A 13,692-nucleotide genomic window follows, 5' to 3' on the forward strand; every position below is an offset into this window, starting at 1 on the left:
GTAACCTTCTCAGTTGGACTAATTCCGCAACTCGTACACCAGGAAACACTCTTGACCTTTGTTTTCACCAATCTCTGTACCACCTCTAATCTCTCCAGTGTTCTCTTTCCTCTATCCTCATCTGCTAACCTTTGACATCAGCATACTATGTACCCTAATTACACCACCCTCACCACATCCGTCTCGCAGAAACCTCCACTGTCTTGACCTACAGCAATTCTCCAACCTCCAAAGTCTCCTTTCACCCATCTCAAACCTCACCTGCCCTAACACTGCAACCTCACTCTGCAACTCCACTCTCTCCTCTCAACTAGACATCGTTGCACCTTTAACACAACAAACACCCCAATTTACAACCCTGGCACACCAAGCTAACCTGAAACCTGCAAAAATGTTCCAGAACTGCTGAACACTGCTAGAGTCTCACTCTGCATCTGATTTCCACCGCTATAACTTTATGCTGCACTCCTACAGTCTGGCTCTTTCCTCTTCAAAAGAAAACTACTTCAATACACTCAGAACCACACTCTCTCCCATGAACCCAAATGCCTGTTTCATGCTTTTAACTCTTCTCTCCCCCCCCACCTTTTTTGTGCCTCCTACTCCTACCAACTTGACTGCCACGAACCAATCAAGGAAGAGACCTCTCATCTCTCTCCATCCCCTACCAATTTTTCCCCCAACCACATTCTATCAGCTGTTCTATGCTCATTTGCACCCATTACAGTAGAAGAGGTTTCTGGTCCTCCCGCCCCACCACCTGCTCCCTAGATCCTATCTTCCTCTCCCCCCCCCCCCTCCATATCTCATCTGCACTTTGTCTCCTAATCTTCCTCTGCCTCTCACTAAAATTCCTCTGGCTTATTTCCTCTACCCCTCAACATGCAACAGTAACTGATTGGGAAAAAAAAAGCCCAACCTTGACCCGAATTCCCCATCCAACTACTGCCCTATCTTGCTACTGCTGTTTGCCTCCAAGATCCTTGGAGAGTTGTGTTTGTGAGATTGACAGACTTCCTTGAACCCAACTCTCTACGTGACCCGCTTCAATCTGGTCACAGCTGTTTTAACTGTGACTAGCACAGAATCCAAAGTATCCAATAATCTTATCACTGCAAAATCCCATGGCCACTACTCTATCCTAATTCCGCTTGACCTTTTTACTGCTTTTGACACTGTTGATGATCAACAGCTTCTCATCTTCGAGATGTCGCTCTCTCTCTCCTGGTGCTCTTTCTACCTCTCCCAGCGCTCTTTCAGTGTTTTTCTTTGGTACAGCCTCCTCTCCCCAGTACCTCTGTTAGTGTTCCCCACGGGTCTATCCTTGATCTCCTATTCACAATCTATACTGCCCTCCTTGGTAAACTAATCAGCTACTTCGGCTTCCACTGTCATTTCTATGTGGATGACATCCACATTTATCTGTCCTACCCTGATTTCTCACCAAACTTCTTGACTCCTGTCTCCTGATTGCTTCACTGCTATTTCCAACTATATGGCTGCTAATTTCCTTAAACTTAACCTGTCCAAAACAGAAGTTCTGGTCTTCCCTCCCTCAAGTGTTGCTACTACCTTGTCTGTTTCCCTCCAAGTCAATGGCGCTACCATCCGCTGTACCTCGCAGGCTCGCTGCCTAGATGTTCTCTTTTGACTCTGACCTCTCATTCACCCCTCATGTCCAATCAATTGCCAAATTTTGCCGCTTAATCTCAAAAACATAGCACGCACCTTCACCCCTATTTAATGCCTGATAGTGAAGGTTCTTGTCCATGCCAATGTCCTCTCTCGCCTTGACTACTGTAATCTGCTTCTCAGTGGTTTTGCGTGTTCCCAACAGTCTCTATAATGAATGTGTCAGCGAGGCTCGTCTTTCTGCCCGTTCGCACCTCTCCCCCCCTCTGTCTGTCCCTCTATTGGCTTTCTGTAAAATATAGGGATCAATTTAAGAACCTTCCATCTGTTAGACTTTCATCCAGTCTCCACTCCTTCAAAAAATCTTTAAAAACTTACTTCAGGAAAGCATATCAATTAAACTGTGAACAGCTTTCTCTCCCCACACCCTGATTCCTCTCCTGCAACTGTCATCAAAACAAAACACTAAGCCCTCAGTGAATACTATCCTAGCAACCTACTTTTCTACCCTACCCTTACCTTTTGTGTCACTTTCCCTCTGTTCCTGTTTGTCCAACTTGTATGGTTACAAATGTGTCTTTGTCCACCCATTGTTCAGTGCTACAGAACTTGTTAACACGTTTTATAAATAATAATATATTGCCTATGGCATGTGTAAATGTATGTACTGCACAAAGCCAGAGCGTATGACACGTTTTGTTTGTTTTTGTTTTTTATGTAAAAGATTGTCAGAAATTGTTCAACCTAGCACACACAAATAAGGTGTGATGTTATATTTCCATGGGCCTGAGCATTACTGGAGGTAGTCACTGGGGCATCCAACGGTCCATTGTTCCTCACATGTCCTGACATCATGAAACCTCATTCATTGTTTGGAATGCTTGTCCTGTGCCCATTTACATATCAAGTCTGCACAAATGGCACTTATAAAGTCTGCACAACAGGGTGACCTGTTTTAAACATGGGGCACTTAAAATTCCTGGTAAACCCTATTTCCTTGTTCTGTTGTGTATTCTTGGTGTTATTGTCTTGTCCACTTTTTTAATTTGGCTTATCTGACTAATCTTGCTCTTGAGATTAGTTGGCTTGTTGGCTGCAGAATGAAGAGGGTTAAGGAGAAGGAATTAAAGTTGTTAAATGGATTCAACCTTCAAAACACATCTTTGTATCCTGTCAATCTAAAAAGGCAAAACAATTTCAAATGATTATCAATTATAAAACAAAAGGGAAAAAATATGCTGCTTGACTCCATAATGGCAATCAGATTTTTCCTTGGACCCACAACTTTCACATCCTTGAATTTTCTGTTTTTTTTTTTTTTTTCCTCAATATTTTTAATATTAACAATCTTTAACAATATCTACAGAATCTGAAAAGTAAACCTCTTTGGGTAGAGAATTCCACATCTTTATTGCTCATTATTTCAGTCTCAATGTATGATCTATGAAGAAGTATTCTAGTGGTATGAATTGCATTAGAAAACGTGCCTCTTAGCGTGGTGGTGGACTCTCCTAGTTTGCCGTGTACTTTGTTTGTATTTAATTTGGAAATTTGTATTCAACACTATTTTATGCATTACTTCTTGGAGAATTTGATGGGCATTTTCCCACGCTGTGAATTGTTACTCGGAGAGTGAGAGCACCTGTAATCTTTAGGAAATTACCATGGATCAGGGCGGATTAATGTCTGCTTTTATTATTAATGCAATGTAAATGTATTTATCTTATTTAACAGGCTCTCGTCAATCAAGTGGTGGCAACTGTATCGAATCAGTTTGATAAAAATCTGCCAAGTGGTATGGCACTTTGTGGTGTTTTTACTCGGGATTATCGAACTGATGCACTTAACTGTCAAGTAAGTTTCCATTATGATTATTATAGTATTTTACCAGTTACTTTATAGTCCTGTAAATTATTACAAAGTCAAGGTGTCATTTTTCTATTCAGTTTGAAGCCACAGTAACTTTCAAAATTGTATATTGTTTTAGAATGCAACACAAGCAATGCACTTAGATTCCAAAAGACCTTATGATACCCTAACCAGGCAGTAGTAGTGGGTTTACTAGTAAATTTAGCCAAGGAAATGAGTTGCACTTGAAAGTCAGAAGAAAACCATGCTTTTTACCAGCGAAGCTCATTGGTTTCTTTTTTAGAACAAAAATTGGATACTGTAGGATGTCAACCTAAGTTGTTGAACACTTTAGGGTAGAGCATATTGAAGAAAAATTAAACCATGAAATCCCAAAATAACAACTGTGCAAGAAGTAGGGTATATGTAATAAAACCAAAAGATTCTATATTAGACAATACCATTTAAACAATGCTTTATTATGAGGAATTAATTTATTATTGCTAGGATATATGTTACATGGTATGTCTACTAAATGTTTAAAAGAGCGCTTGAGGTGGACTGGTTCTGTGTAGTGTCGGGGCATCCACACTTTATTAGACTTCACTTTTGCTCTTCTGCTCATCTGTTCCATTTAAGATGCATTATATATATATATATATTTTTTTTTTTTTTTTTTTACTCTGCTACTTAATTAGCAGATCAATTATTGTATCAATTTACAAGTGAATACACATGCTTTAAGTACTTTATTATGAGAAGTTCTATTTAACACTCGCATTGAAGTACACTTTAGGGCATTTATGTCCTCTTTAAGAAATGTTTCTATCCATCTTGTTTCTTCACCTTACCCCTCTTTTAAACATTTAGTAGACATACCATGTAGCATATGTCCTAGCAATAATAAAGGAATTTTTCAAAATAAAGCATTGGTTCGGTTATGGTATTGTCTTTTTATAAATAATATTTTGGTTTTATTACATATACCCTACTTTTTGCACAGTGATTTGGGGATTTTATTGTTTAATTTAATACAATTTTTCTATATGCTCTATCCTAAAGTGTTACTCCAACAACTTTGGTTCCTTTTTTGGAACAAAAATTGGATTTCAATTTAGGGTTAGGCCCTTAAAGTTGGAGGACACAAATTAAGGACCTTTTGTTCATCTTTTTGCTGACATCCTTCAGTAACTTACAACTTCCAGCAGAAGTTTTGTTTGTGGCATGAGTGTTGTGTTTTTGTGATACTGGACAATAACATGGCACAAGTGGTTAAAGGTGTGCTTTAATTTTTGTGCAGTCTGCACCCAGGGACCTGTTTGCAATTTCCGTACACATAAGTCCACACATTTTTGACATTACACTTATATTTTAGGTTCTTCTTGGTCTCTACTGTCCACTCCTATTCTGAATGCAGTTTTCCTTTTTTTTTTTTTTTTTTTTTTTTTTATACAAGTTACAGCTTTACAGACTGTCGTACATACGATAATCATTATAAATAGTGCAAAAGCAGTAAATATAAAAATTGTTGAAACTAGTGTTAGATGTATACCAAAGCAGAGTATGTAGCTTTCTGATTATAGAAACAAAGGTAATCCTCTAGCCAAATCATGTAGCATCAATCCGGTTTCCCAACTAATAACCTACAAACACACTTCAGGCACACCTGTCATACTAGTGGTAGAGGAGGGGGAGGACGTGTTAATTTTTTGCCAGGGAAGCCACTCCTCTTCGTATTTGTCGGTGGGCGTTCTGTCTGGGAGGAACCCTTTTTTCATTCTATACTGCAAATTAACCTGTAGGCTTATTTCTGACCAAATCAAGGGGGGGGCAATTTTCCTCCAGTTTCTGGCAATTATTAATTTTGTGGCCATAAAAATATGAATCAGAAGGGTTTTTGCATTATTATTATCAAGGGGGGAGCCTATATCGAATAATGGCATATGTGCTGTTAATTTAACTTCCCTTTTAAAAGTAAACGTTGCAATCTAGAGTCTCTTTTGTTGTGGACAGCTCCTCACACTGCTACCAGATATGAGAAAATTTACCCAAAGCTTTGCCACAGCGCCAGCAATCAGATATTTAATTATAAAATATTTTACTAGGAAGGATGCATTGAGATTTCTCTCGTTTTCAAGTATGTCCTATGTCCACAAAACATTGCATTGATACAATAGGGTACAATAAAATACAAAAACAATATAAATACACAATGTATACAAAATTTAACATAGAACAGGTAGGAAATATACAATCAACCATAACATGTGCATTCTGTTTTGAGGTATGTAGAGAGGGATCTCTTAAAGGACTTTAGGCTTGGGGAAGATTTGAAAGTGTGCGGGAGGTTGTTCCACAATTGCGGCGCTCTGTAGGAGAAGGAGGATCGGGCTGCTTTCTTTTTGTATTGAGGTAGACTAACGTTCTGTTACTGAATCAGAGGCTATAGGAGATGGGAACAGCCGAGGAGAGCATTTTGCTCAGGTTGGGTGGGAGTTTCCCAGAAAAGTTCTTAAAAACAAGGCTGGAAAGATGAAGTGTGCATCTGGATTACAGCGACAGCCTGTAATTACATTGTAGCACAAATCGGCAGAACGAGTTATACAATGTATTAAGTTTATTAAGGTGGGATCATAATCAATGATTGCATCAGTATTTGCTGTACAATCTTTCCCTTTATTGTAGGGCTTAGGCAGGATTTGTTTCTGTACAGGGCACCTAGTTTTGGATAAAGTCTAAATGCAAGTTTTTCTATGTAGAGGCCAAAAGATAGATTGGGGTCTAATAACATACCCAAGTATTTGAAAGAGTGGACTGCAGTCAGTGTGCTATTTGAATTTGTTTAGATGGATAGGTGGGAATTGTGTAATTTAGGTACTGTTCCAAAGATCATTATGACCGTTTTGTCAGTGTTTAGGGAGAGTCAGTTTTTTGCAATCTACTTTTCTACCTCTGTAAACTGGTCTTGGAGCACAGCCTCCAGCTGCGGTAGATCGGATTTGCTCGCATAGATTACTGTCATCTGCGTACATGTGTATATTTGAGGATTTGCAGATATTTGGCTACATAAGAATCCATTCATGAAAGACGAGATGGGACCAAATACCAGCGGTAAATAGGTTGATAATATAATTCTAGTATGGTTACACTGTGTATGATTCTTTTTACTAATCGAAAACCCTGTAACCAATCTTTCCAAGCACAAACAAAATGAAGTTCTTGTTCCCATTTTATCATTGCTTGAGCTTTTTCTTTGTCGCTGGGTGTTAACAAATCTAGCGAACCTGGAAAACATTTTATTACTGAAGTGCCGAGCCAAAAACTGGTCTATCTGAGTTGGCCTTCCAAGGCTTTACCAGTTAAAATTATTCAATTTTCAGGTAGTTGAATATCTCCCTATGGTGGAGGTTAAATTTAGATTGTAATAAAGAAAACGGGGAAATTGTCTCTCCATCTATTCATTCTGAAAGGACTTTCAAACCGTTATTGTGCCATTCTTGAATATTTAAGTCTTCCAGATAGTATTTTAAACTTTCTATAGGAGCTTGGAGGGACATTTTCTCCGTACCAAATCTTTACTTCAGATATTTAACTGTGGAGATCAGAGTTTGGATAAACGGATTATCTGAATTTAAGTTTTTAACAAACTATCACAATTTATAAGATTAAATGGTTCTATGTTTAATACAGCTCTTTTTAGGTCGAGCCAGGTTGGTCTGAGAGGGAAGAAATTATCAGTGGCGGCAAAATGAACCATTGTACCTATTTAGTATAATCTTTGCACGTCCGGAAAGGACACACCACCCTCCTTTGACCTCTGTAATATTTCCAGGGCTATTCTGGGATGTCTATCCTGCCATTTGTAATCAGAGAATTGTTTCTAAAAACCTCGAATCGTCTGGGAGTCTACCATCAGCGGGATATTCCTGAATAAATAAAGGAGTTAATTACCTCAATTTTGCCTAGCCATGAAAGCTCAGTACCTTTCCAGATTTTGAAGTTTTCCTTATATTGCATAGCCAGTGCAAAGTAGTTGAGTCTGTTGATTAATGTGACATCTATTTTTTTTTTTTAATTTCTTTATTTTTGTTCCAGCATCCGTAACGGCATCAAAAAATACAGTAGATGGCCCACGCAGGGGCCTTTTATAGACATATTATACAGTGTTTTAACAAGATGTATATCGTGCTGTCACATATAAATATAAAGGATTGTGCCGTTCGGCGCTGGTTTTCTGTTAGCCGGGTGTTGGTAGCCCAAGTATCAAATTTAAACATACAATAAAAGAAAAAAAATAAATGACTATTGACATGGTCATGGGAGTTCAGTACTACATTTCACAGCATATTTACCAGTTAACATTACATGGGTCTGGGATTCTGTTGGTGGGCGAGGAGTTTCTGCGTTTACGAGGTGGTTCTCGTTACAGTAACACAGTTGCCTCTCGCCTTTTACATCTTAGCGTCCTATTCCACCCAGTCGAGGCTGTCTTGCTAGTCTGGTATGTCAAGCCAGCTGAGGTACTGAGCGGTCGTTCAGGTAGGGGGTAGGGTAGGGTAGGGTAGGGTGAGAGTTACGGTTGAGGGGGGGGGGGTAGTTATGGGAGGCAGCTCGCGATTCTCAGTTATTTTGGAATTATTCATTGGTGTAAATTTCCCATGGTTGCCAGATTTTTTGGAATGATTTTTCCGTATGTCTTATTTGGGCAGTCAGTTTGTCCATTAGATAAGTATCTTTGATTTTAACTATCACGTCATTGTCAGTGGGGACCGTGGGTTGTAGCCACTTTTGTGCCAGTGCCCTTCTAGCCGCCAGTGTAAGTTTGTTTAGTAGTTGTTGTTCTTTTTTAGAAAGGCAGTCATTTGGTCTGGATAGGAGGATCGCCCAGGGATCTAGGTCTATGTGTCGTATGAGGACCTCTTGGAGCAGTGATTGGATTCTTTTCCAAAATTTAGTCACCTCAGGGCATTCCCACCACATGTGGATGAAGGTGCCTTTGCCGCCGCATCCCTTCCAACATGTGTCTGTCGTGGTTTTCCCCATCTTATAGAGCTGGGCAGGTGTGGTGTACCACCTCATGAGCATCTTATATGCTTGCTCCTGATGTAGCACACATATTGATGTCTTCGCTGTTGCTTCCCATATGTCTACCCAGTCCTCTCCTTCTATCGCTCCCCCTAAGTCTGTTTCCCACTGGCGTATGTAATTTGGGTCTGCGGCTCCCCTTTCTGGGGCACTGAGCTGAGCATAAATTGTTGTAATCATCCCTTTTTGGATTGTTTCGGCGTCGCATAGCCGTTCATAAAATGTCATAGGGGTCTGGGCTGCTTTCTTTATGTTCGGGTGTTTGGCAAAGTCACGCAACTGCATGTGTCGGAAGACGTCCTTGGTCGTTAGGGGTGCAGTAGTTTGTAGGGTTTCGAAGGATTTGAAGGAGTCCCCTATGTACATGTGTTTATATCTTTGCATTCCTGTGCTTTCTATCCCCCTGAAGTCTCGTGCGCTCAGCCCGGGCCCAAACGCCTTGTTTTGTAGGTACGGAGTCAGCGGTGAGGGTGTATGTTTCAGGGCGAATTTAGTGGCTGTCAAGTCCCAGATCCTAATGGAGTTAAGGATCGCTGGGCAAGATGTATGCAATGATGGTCGGTCTTGTTTAGGCACCCAAATCCAAAATTGAGGGAGGTCAGTGTGCATTAGTTTTGTCTCAAGGTCGACCCATCTATGTGCGCCCTCCGGTGTATGCCATGCTACTATCTGGGCCAGTTGGGCTGCGAGGTAATAATGGTAGAGGTTCGGGAGTCCCAGCCATCCCCTCGCTTTAGGTCTATAAAGTCTGTCGAGCTATCCTGTGTCTTTTTTGTGCCCAGATGAAGTTGTCTGTGTGTTTGTAGTGTTTGTAGGTTTTGCTTTGTGACTTTAGTTGGAAGGGCTTGAAATAGGAACAATATACGTGGAAGCAGTCATTTTGACTGCATGCATCCTACCAATCCACGATATGGGCCTCTCATGCCATTTTTCTAGGTCCCTGCAGAGCGCCTGGATGGTGGGCGTGTAATTGGCGCTGTATAGCCTCTCTGGGTCTGCTGTGAGTTTTACCCCAAGGTATTTGAAATCTGATTGTGTAAGTTTGAGGGGGTAGGTGTTTTTTATGTTGTCCATCCCTGCCTTGTCCATTTCTATTGGCATGGCTACCGTTTTGTCTAGATTGATTTTGTAGCCTGAGACGCTGCCATATTCTTCCAGTATTGTCACCAGTCGGGGCAGCGATTGAGCAGGTTTGGTTAGTGTGACCAGGACGTCATCCGCATATGTGGAGACTTTGAACTCTTCACCTCCCACCTGTACACCCGAGATGTTCTCGTCCTCTCTTATCCTCTGCAGGAGAGGCTCTAATGAGAGGCCAGTCTCGGCATGTTCGTCCCCGCTACGTAGTCTGCTACTTCTATTGTGTGGTCCTTATTGTCGCTGTTGAGTGTTGGGGAATGATTGTAAGTGTGTGCAAAGAATTCTGTGAATATCTGATTGATCTCCGTTGGGTGTTGGGTTATTTGGCCCTGTTTATTTTTAATGGCCGAAATGGTATGGTAGTTGGGTTTGGGGTTCAGTGCCCTAGCTAGCAAGGTGTCCATCTTATTGGAGCGTTTATAGTAGAAGCGTTTTTTGCGAACTAAATCTTTCCCCAGATCCTCTACTGCTATTGACCTAATTTTGTGTCGGAGTTCCCTGAGGTCTTGTAGCCCCTGAGATGTGGGGTCATGTTTGTGTTTGGCTTCTGCCCCCCTCAGCGCCTTTTGGAGCCCGAAGAGGGTTTCAGCTCTCGGTTTCTTCCGGCGGGTAGCAATTTTTATGAGGGTACCTCTCAGTACCGCCTTATGTGCGGCCCATATCGTGGATTGGGTTAGTTCTGGGTGGTCGTTCTCTCTAAAGTATGTCAGGATTTCGTCCCGAAGGAGTGTCTCTGTCTCTGGGTCTTTTAATAGTGTGCTGTTAAGTCGCCATTTCCAAGGTGGTTTAGGTCCTGGAATCCTGAGGGTCAGTTCTATGTCGGCGTGGTCCGACCATGTGATAAGGTTAATGCGTGCAGTCTGCACCCACGGGATCCCGGTTTGGTTCACCAGGAACATGTCAATGCGAGAATATGTGGAGTGTGCGGCCGAGAAGAACGTGTAGTCTTTTACACCCGGATTCCGCAGCCTCCATGGGTCAAATAGTGTTGCCTGCTGTATAAATTGTGTTAAGAGTTTGTCCTGTCCCCTCGTGCTTTGCGCCTTCTGTCCTCCGGTAGGGGTGCTACGGTCCACCGTTGGGCAGTGAGCAGCGTTCATGTCGCCCCCTAGGATTATGATACCATGCGATAGGGCCTGAATTAGAGCGTGTATTTGGTCCCAGAAGCCTGGGTCTGGTTGGTTAGGTGCGTAAATATTAATGAGGTGGTATGTGGTAGCATGTATTGTCCCTGAGACGATGACATATCTTCCCGATGTGTCCGCGCTCGTCGACTGTACAATAAAGGGGCAATTTTTGTGTAGGAGGATTTCTACCCCGTTCTTTTTAACTAGGGCCCTGGAGGAGTATACCCTGGTGTATATGTGGTCCTTCAACTGGATCCGGGCTGAGCGCAGGAGGTGTGTTTCTTGTACGAAAGCTATGTCCGTTTTTTGTCGTTTCAGTTCCCTCATTAGCAAGCGTCTTTTGGTCGATGTGTTTAACCCGTTTACGTTTAGGGAGGGGAATTTTAGCGTCGTCATGTTGTGGAACCTTTGAAGTTACTATGTATCACTAGTGCTGCAAGACTATGCTCCGCCCGCCGAGCGCCCCCCCGAGCCCTGCTGTTCCCTGGGTGTTACCCTTTGGGTCCACCAGACTCGGGCCCGGTAGGGGATCGGGCCGGAAAGGGGGGTGGGGGGTGGAAAGGTGAGAGGATGGGGGGGGGGGGGAGTAGGGGAAGGTAGCTTGAGGAGGGAGGGGGGAGGTAGTTGGTGAAAACTACTGTTTCCGGGGAAGCACCCCGGTCTTATCAAACAGTGCCGGGTGTCTCGGGGGGTGACTACCCGCCCCGCGGTACCTTGTGTTAGCGCGGAGGGGGCAATCAATCGCCGAGCACCCCGGTGTCGGTCCAAATAGTACAATTATTCGTCACCCATTCTTTGGTCACGCCTGCGTACGTGAGTCAGGTCGTCCGTGTGTTTCTCGTCACGTGTAACATTTATAAACAACATTATGTGCAACAGTTATTAAATCAGAAAGTTTAACAAAATCAGGTTAATAGCGAAAGCGAGAAAAAAAAAAAAAAAAAAGAAAAGAAATACAAAATACAGAGCATTCACCCCTTATCTTTTCTATGGGGGCTGCCTAGTCTGCCGGTCCCTGTTCGCCCCTACTAAGTGGTTTGCATAAAGGTACGTTATATGTGGAATTCCTGCCGTTGGCTACCCAGCAGACCCTCTATCCCGAGCATACTAGCTTGTCTCGAATAATAAGGGAATGGTTCCTCCGCACAGTATTATGTCGGTTGCTCTTGGGCCCCGCCGGTTCCCATGCCCCTCTATGGTGGGTGTCTATATCTACTTAGGCATGATAGTGTACGGTTTCTGGTGTGGGTTGGGTGGGGGTGAGGGGGTGTGTGGCTGGTTGTTCCTTTCCCTAGGCCCACTGACCCTACCACTTGCCTAAGCTGCCCCCTCCCTCCCCATCAATATAGATATAAACATAAATACACAACACAGGGTGAAACTTCCGTGTCTAGTTGGGTGCGAGGTGGATATAATAGTCCATTTTATACTCCGGTAGGGGCCATGTTCGTCGAGGAGTATACGGTCAGGTAGTCCTTTCAGTCCTTTTGTCGGTACTGCCTGTATAGTCTCGTGCTTCATTGCGATCCATGTACCGCACTTGAGTGCCTCGGTTCGTATTAGGCATAGGCAGATTCCTTTCACCTTGAGTCGTCGATCTGTGGCGGTCGGTCTCTTCCATAGGCGGTTCTTTCTTGGGTATTAGTCTGAGAGTTCTGGTGAGAGGTGTTATTAGGAAATTGTCTCTTTCCTTCTCTTTCCCTTTTCCCCCCTTTCCAATTTTTCTTTTCTTCCTGTTTTCAAACAATTTTTACAACAAAAAATAAGGGGCATCTTTGTGACCAGTCTTATGTCCATTTTCGTTTGGGTAAAGTTGATATATGCGAACAATGGTGGAGCATGCCATAATCTGGCTCCGGCCTGTATGGTTATTTTACTTTGTGATTCATGGTGGGGTTGCTTGGGTAGCTGGTGGTCTTCTAAAAGTCTCTGGTTACTTATACTGTGTGGATCAGCTTTGGATATGTTGCTGGGTTGAGGAGTAATATGGGGGGGTTACGGTCTGCTGGTTGTGCAATGGGGGCGATGTGATGGGAAGGGGTCTGTTAGTGTCCATTAAGGTGCCATACCATCCAGTGCTTCGCCTTCCCTGGGTAAGAGTCCTAGCGCCTGGATACCCCTCTGGGGGAGATGGAAGTCTGCCGGGACCTCAATTCCTAAGTCCCTCAAGAAGGCCCTGGGGTCCGCCGAGGGCAGTAGTACGGCTGGCCTTGGCCCGTTAAACACAAGCATTTTGAAGGGGTGCCCCCAGGCAAAATTCAGGCCCTTGGCTCTGACAAGATCCGCTATAGGCTTCCACTCTCTGCGCCTGGCAAGCGTTGCTGGTGCTATGTCTTGATATAAGTGGAGTGCGGTGCCGTCTAGGGTATACGTGTGGTGTCTGGTACTTTTGATGATGGCTTCTTTGGTGGAGAAGAAGTGCCACCTCATTATCACATCCCTGGGTGGGCCATTGGGGGGTCCCCTGGCCCTAAGTGCCCTGTGCGCCCTGTCTATCACCCACATATGATCAGGGATAGCTGGCAGCTGCGTTTTGAACATGTCTGTGAGTACCTTCTGGATGTCTGTGTCTTTAATTCTTTCAGACAGGCCCTTTATCCTCAGGTTGTTTCTTCTCGACCTGTTGGAAGCATCCTCAATTTCTGCCTCCAGTTCAGCTACTCTGGACAGCAGGGTGTTGGTGGTAGTGGCGGTCTCATTGTGGGCTGTTATTACCTGGTCCATCCGCCATTCCAGGGCTTCAGTACGTTGCCCCACAGCCTGTATTTCGGCCTTCACTTCTCTTGCCGACCTTTCGATCTCCCCTGCTAAAAAGTGTTTTACCTCTGCTAGTGACCGCATTATGTCCGAGATGGTGGTG

The 13,692-nt window shown here is 43.3% G+C and overlaps 1 protein-coding gene across 1 annotated transcript in view; it reads left to right on the forward strand.

Annotated features, from left to right (window-relative positions):
- The window catches only part of LOC134614424 (probable ATP-dependent RNA helicase DDX60), a 157,556-nt gene that overhangs the window by 65,157 nt on the left and 78,707 nt on the right, over window positions 1–13,692 (forward strand). The window contains exon 16 of the mRNA XM_063458195.1: window positions 3,367–3,486. Coding sequence (XP_063314265.1) covers window positions 3,367–3,486 — 120 coding nt within the window. The remainder of the gene's footprint in view (window positions 1–3,366; window positions 3,487–13,692) is intronic.

Source organism: Pelobates fuscus, chromosome 6 (genome assembly GCF_036172605.1).
Source record: "Pelobates fuscus isolate aPelFus1 chromosome 6, aPelFus1.pri, whole genome shotgun sequence".
Classification (NCBI taxonomy): domain Eukaryota; kingdom Metazoa; phylum Chordata; class Amphibia; order Anura; family Pelobatidae; genus Pelobates; species Pelobates fuscus.